The 6,178-nt window shown below is 49.9% G+C and overlaps 1 protein-coding gene across 1 annotated transcript; it reads right to left on the bottom strand.

Annotated features, from left to right (window-relative positions):
* Positions 1 to 355: 355 nt before the first annotated feature.
* LOC136500197 (uncharacterized) lies at positions 356 to 796 on the bottom strand. The gene has a single exon (XM_066495573.1). The coding sequence runs from the start codon at positions 794 to 796 to the stop codon at positions 356 to 358; it is 441 nt and encodes a 146-aa protein (XP_066351670.1).
* Between the last annotated feature and the right edge of the window lie 5,382 nt (positions 797 to 6,178).

Genomic DNA, 6,178 nt, shown 5'->3' with positions numbered 1-6,178 from the left:
TCTTGATGAAAGTCCTCTTAATCAGCCTAGAATTTGCAGACGGCTAAGACGACTGAGCTATCTGCTGCTGAGGACACTCCCTGGCATAGTGGCCCTCCTTGCCACACTTGAAACAAGCACCAGGCTTGTTCCCAAATCCCTGACGAGGTGGGACCTGCTGTCCCTGAGTCTGCTAGGGCTGCACCTGCTGCTGAGGTGCCTTGTACTGGGTAGCGGAAGTCTAGGAGGTCTGCTGGGGTGACCGGAACGGAGGCCCGCCAGATGGTTGATAGGACCCTCACCTCACAATTTGCACCTTCTGAGTATGAGGGTGGCTGGAGGATCTAGCTGCCACCCTCCTCCGCTTCCAATCCGCCTAAGATGCCCACTGAAAACCCTCAAGAGTAATGGCGGCGTTCATTAGAGCCCCAAAGGTCTGATAGTTTCCCAGGTATAGTTTCTCCTGAAGAACAGGAGTGAGACCACAAAAGAAGCGATCCTTCTTCTTGTCATCCATGTCCACCTGACTACCAGCATACTGAGCCAAGTGGTTGAACTGATTCACATACTCCATTACCGTCCTGCTCCCCTGACGCAACTCCATGAACTCGGTCACCTTCTGGTGGATAACGCCAGTAGGTATGAAGAACTCATGGAAGGCGGTGGAGAACTCCTGCCATGTTGCCGGATGATCCGGTAGCTCTACGGCTAGGAAAGTCTCCCACCAGGCACCTACGGACCCCAAAAACTGCTGGGACGCAAAGTGCACCTTCTGCTCATTGGCCACTCTGAGCAGCCGAAACTTCTGCTCCAGCATGCGAAGCTAGTGCTCCACCTCCAACGGATCGTCCGATGGCGTGAACGTGGGCGGGTGGGTCTTGAGGAAGTCCTGGTAAGAGGACTGTCCCTCAGGATGGCGAGCACCACCCCCATTCCCACCGTTGCCTCTGGGGCCTCCATGGGCGAGACCCGCGACGGCCTGTGCCATAATCTCTAAGGCACGAGCAGTATCCTGTCGTGGCTGACTCCCGACGAGCAACCAACAACTCCACCATGACCTCCGCGGTGGACAGCGGCGGAGGCGGTGGTGGCGGCGGGAAAGGATGAGGAACCAAAGGTGGAACCTCCCGAGCTCCCTTGTTGTCATGCTCAAAGGCCCGAGCACTGTCACCATGGCCCTCGTTGGTCGCTCCCGAACTGGTGCTTCCATGTTCGGACCTCAGATTCATCTGTAAGAGAGACGAACCCTCCATTAGGACACCCTCTCGATTAGAATCTAGGGATTAAAGAGATGGCAGCACATTTATTAAGGTATTCATTAAGTTAGTCCTGCCAATTTACGACTTTCATTATATGTGAAGGGGGATTCCTAGTTCAAAAGATGCTATTATATGATGCATGCTTCGACCTATACGTTCACTCAAGCCGGAATATAGCGGCGTTCGTAACATTTTTGGCACATTGCACACTCACTTTCCGTATACTAAGCGATTTCTTACGCAATGTAAGTCAGTGTACCTACAGAAAACTGATTAGGTAAAACTAGTGCCGCTATCCTAGATATATCATATAGCTAGGGCTTATACTTATATAACTTAACTTAATCGCATCCTACTTTTCGCAAAACTTTTGTTGGTCAAACTTTTAGTTTTGTAAAAGAGTGAGGAACTCGTGACCATTATTGGCTCTGGTACCAACTGTGGCAGAACCACCCGAAATAGCATACTTACGGAGGCGCTCATCTTCCACCAGACACTAAGCACCCTGAAAGCAACTACAACGAGCGGTATCCGTCAGGCACACCCCGAGGGAGAACCCGAAAGATCCACATTTTCCCCAAGGATCCAATAATGAAAACTAGTTAAAATATAAGACCATCACATACATTAGAGTTTCTTAAAAGTACATTATTACAATACCAAATACAGAGTGCGGAATGATAAACAATGGAATATTAAAAGATAACATCTAGCGATAAGATAATGAGGATTTCGTCTGAGCTCACCAGAAGAATCCTCCACACAAGGTACTCCTCAAGCATCACCTGCAATAGGGGTAAGTAAACCCTGAGTACACAATGTACTCACAAGACTTATCCGATAGTGGGAATACTTTCCCAACTCCAAGGAATATACTAGGCTTTATGGTTGCTGGTTCTTTTTTAGCCAAAAGCAGTACTAATAGTGAGTCCTTATTGATATATTATTATCATCAACTGTATTAAGTTTTTATCTAGTCAATCTATATAAGCACCTATGCTACTTTCAAGCAAGAGTTGAGCAATCGATACTGTTTCTTCTCCTTTTTCACTTCTAGTTCTTACTACGGTGCTAAACCGCAGACAAGCCGTACCGGGTAACCCGGCGATTCGCGAATCAATGTGCCTAGCTAGGTGCCCCGAAGACACATGCCCCGCTTGTACCCTAGGCACAAGCAGGACTAACCTACCACTCTCCTGCCCTAGGTGTCTAGGTCCCCGTCCAAACTTGGACTCCAAGCCCCCGCCTCTGAATCCCAGACTCAGTGCGGCGCAAGGACCTCCACCACCTCCTCTTCCCATCAGTCGGTCCAGAAAGAGCCGGATCCACGACAAGAGAGCAGCAAGTCTTCCCTACGCCCATACCCAAGTATGTGCTTGGGACAATAGTCTGTGACTTGCCTAGAGTCATATGCAACGACCGGTCCTTAATCGACACAGACAGGGAAAAAAGTGTAACCGGGCTATGCCCTGTTGGCCACAGGACACAACCCCTCACACCCACCAGTATCAAATCCACATCCCTGTCCGGTCATCATTTTTCCTTCCCAATTATTTCATCATGATATTATAGTGTAATCACCTATTTGCGAGTAACGTCAAGTTACTCACACTACCGACATCCTGAGCATAGCAGCTACTCGACCTGCACTAGTAGGACTCAGGGTGGATATATCTATGCATGTAGTTTCCATAAAATGCCTGTAACGTAAATGCATATCATATAAATATATTCAGTGATCATTTAAAAATAGGGGTTATGCACCGGGGCTTGCCTTGGGCAGGTGCCGAGTCAGCAAAGTCAGTACCAACAGGCTCCTAGGCTCCCTCCTGTGTGAAAAGCTCCTCCTCGTACTCCTCGATCACCTCGTCGTACTCCGGATCACCAACGGGTACGAAGTCTACCTGTTCGTGATCTACATGAAATGATGATGCAATGATTACACTATGGCAACAGCAATTCTCAATGCAAAAGTACCTCTATTACATTACTAAGCAAGGTCTTCCTACTAAAGTCTAAGCTATATACCAGTACTACTAACATGTATGACCACGTCCTACATTCATACGATGACTACGGATATTCATACTCCTAATGCCAGTTCATGATAAAGCAAGGATAATAACTACGGCATTAAACGACTCATTCTATGGTTACCATTTTACAGCAAGTATATAAATGCCTAAGGAACCTATGGTAATGATTTCAAAGCTAAAGTTATCGTCGGGTTACCACAACAAATCTTGCAATTAAAGATCGATATACCGCTAAGCTTTCTACTTCAAGCTTATGAGCCTACCATCCTAACCGCTAATGGTGAACTAACTGTACTAACAGGTAGGTGACATTTTTGCGAACCTAACAAACTTAGTTTCGCTATTTTTGGACAACCATGCAATTTACTACAATTTATCGAAGTTGTATTCATAACAGGAAATAATTAAGCATTTCAAATTCCAGGAATTAATGAAAATCGAATCCTCTTTTGCTGGCCCACCACGCGTAGCCCAGTCCAACACGTGATCCCGCCCGCACGCGACAGCAGTCAGGCGCGCGGCCCACGTGGAGGCGTGGCCTAGATGGCCAATGGCCTGTGAAGGGGAAGGCCTGCGCGTGTCGGTAAAAATGCATGAACACCCCCGACGAACTCAGCATTTGCTATGAGCTCTATGGTAATGTTTCGCTAGTCTACCGTTTTACACCAACATCCTCCCACTTCTTCTTCTTCACCACGAGGAGGTCCCTGGCCCCCCCCCAGGGCGCGCACCGGTGCGACGGCACGGCATCGGGCGACCACGCCGGCCTCACCTGAACCCCTACAGCCTACCTAAGGGGTCAATAGGTACCTGGATAGCACGTAGAAGCTACTGGAGGCGACACGATGAGCAGAGATGTAGGCACAAACTCCCTCCCCGGCGGTGGCTCCTGACCTGCAAGAGCGAGCGCGTTCCCGTGAGCAACATCGAAGGCGAGGCCAGTGCACGAGCTAGCGAGCACCAGGGAGTACTCACCGACACCCTTGCGTTGACGGTTAGGTTGGAGGCGATCTGAGCAAGGCTGGCCATGTGAGCTCGCAGCGGTGCGGTGATGACCGATGGGGGCACTACCGTGGCGGTGGGGCTGGCCTGCTACGATGCTACGACTAAGGTGCGCGGGGTGCTCAGGAGGATATGGCAAGACTATGGGTGCACTAAATCGATACGAGATGCACAGCGGGGCTGGTTCACCGTTGGAGGACGTTGGTTCGGTCTTATGGAGCCGGTGCCGCGGAATTAAGAAATTCCGATCATGTGCAAGGACACCCACAGCAAGGTGGGGACGAGGCGCAGCTAGACGCCTAACAGAGCCGTGCCTAAGGCGAACTAAGACCCACGGCTATGGTTAAGGCGAATTGGGGAAAATTGCTTCGACGGCAAGGAGACAGTGGAGACAGGGGAAATCCAGGCACGGCATGGCTCGGTCCTGCGGTGGTCGCCAAGGCAATTACTGACCTGCACGGCCATGGGGAAATAGTAGGGCGTGGCTCCAGGCACCAGCCAGCAAGGTGTGGCAGCAAGCCGACGAATCACGATATGGCGACGCAGCGGGCAGCATCCGACAAGGTCCACAGTGCGAGTGCGACGCGAGGTGACGGCGGGTAGACCGTCGTCCAGCGCACAAATAACCAAGGCGATGTCAACGGCGCAGAACTGCCGTGGCGATAGGTGACGTGCAGTGTGGGACCGGTGCGCTCCCAGCCAAAGCAGAGCAGAGCAGACGTGCGCGTCGCGTTTCGGTGGCAAGGAAAACGTGGTCATGCCGGCGCGCAGGACAGGCCAGACATGGCGGCAGGCGAGCAGAGCGCTTAGGCGGGCAGCAGCGAGCAGGAGGCCAGGACACGCGGGTCATGCTCGTGCATGGTGCAGCGAGCGCAGCCGGGCGTGGCAGTGGCGCTGGCCCGCGCGGCAGAGCGCGCTGGCAACCAAACAGAGTGGTGACCGCGCCCAGAGCTGAGCCAGGTGACGTGCACGACTTTTAAAGCAGCTAGAAAATGAGTACGCCACGCTCCAAATGCTATTCCAATTGCTCGATGTGAAAAGGAGTACACCGAGCCATCACTCTCAGTCACGACATTGTGCTACTTCTTAAGCCGATTGTTTTACAACTAATGCCAAAGGTGGCTTCATCGACCACTTCAAATACTTACACGAAGGACGTCGATTTGAAAGGTTTCATGTCGAAACCCCAAACTCGACCCCCAGGACGTACGCGCTAGCCATCCATGTCATCGACCGCAACTTTTTATCGCCAAACACAAAACATTTTATAACATTTTGCGTTAACAATAATTCGATTGAGATAATAAACGCGTTATGTGACACGAAACATAACCTTATGCTTTCCATTTCGTAAAAATGTTTCAAAGCCAAACATGGATTATAAAGCCTATCATACACCAATGCACCTAAATCAGATGCTTATGAAATGTTTCAGCAAAACGTTATAATGTAACACTAGGGTGTTACAAGAACTCTACATGAGGTAGACATTTCTCCCAATCAGAGCCATAATTTAGTACACTAGCGCGAAGCATGTCTTCTAAGATCTGATTTACTCGTTCTGTCTGTCCATCTGTCTATGGGTGGTAAGCGGTACTGAAATCAAGTTTTGTTCCAATGGACCTGTGTAGGGCTTCCCAAAATCGAGACACAAACTAAGGGCCACGATCGGATACAATACTAGAGGGAGCTCCATGCAATCTGAGAATATGTTCAATGTATAGATCTGCTAGTTTTTCGGCATTGGTCTTGGTCTTAACTGGTACAAAGTGAACAATCTTGGTCAAACGATCAACAATCACCCAGATGGAATCATTGCCTTTCTGTGAACGGGGCAATCCAACTATGAAATCCATGGATATGTTCTCCCATTTCCACTCAGGAACATCCAGAGGCTTTAGC

The sequence above is a fragment of the Miscanthus floridulus genome, chromosome 13, assembly GCF_019320115.1.
Source record: "Miscanthus floridulus cultivar M001 chromosome 13, ASM1932011v1, whole genome shotgun sequence".
NCBI classification, from domain to species: Eukaryota; Viridiplantae; Streptophyta; class Magnoliopsida; order Poales; family Poaceae; genus Miscanthus; species Miscanthus floridulus.
This window is presented reverse-complemented; position numbering and strand designations above follow the sequence as displayed.

What these genes read in the sequence shown, in the direction of transcription:
- LOC136500197 (XM_066495573.1), bottom strand. Translation starts at nt 796, where the DNA reads ATGCTGGAGCAGAAGTTTCGGCTGCTCAGAGTGGCCAATGAGCAGAAG.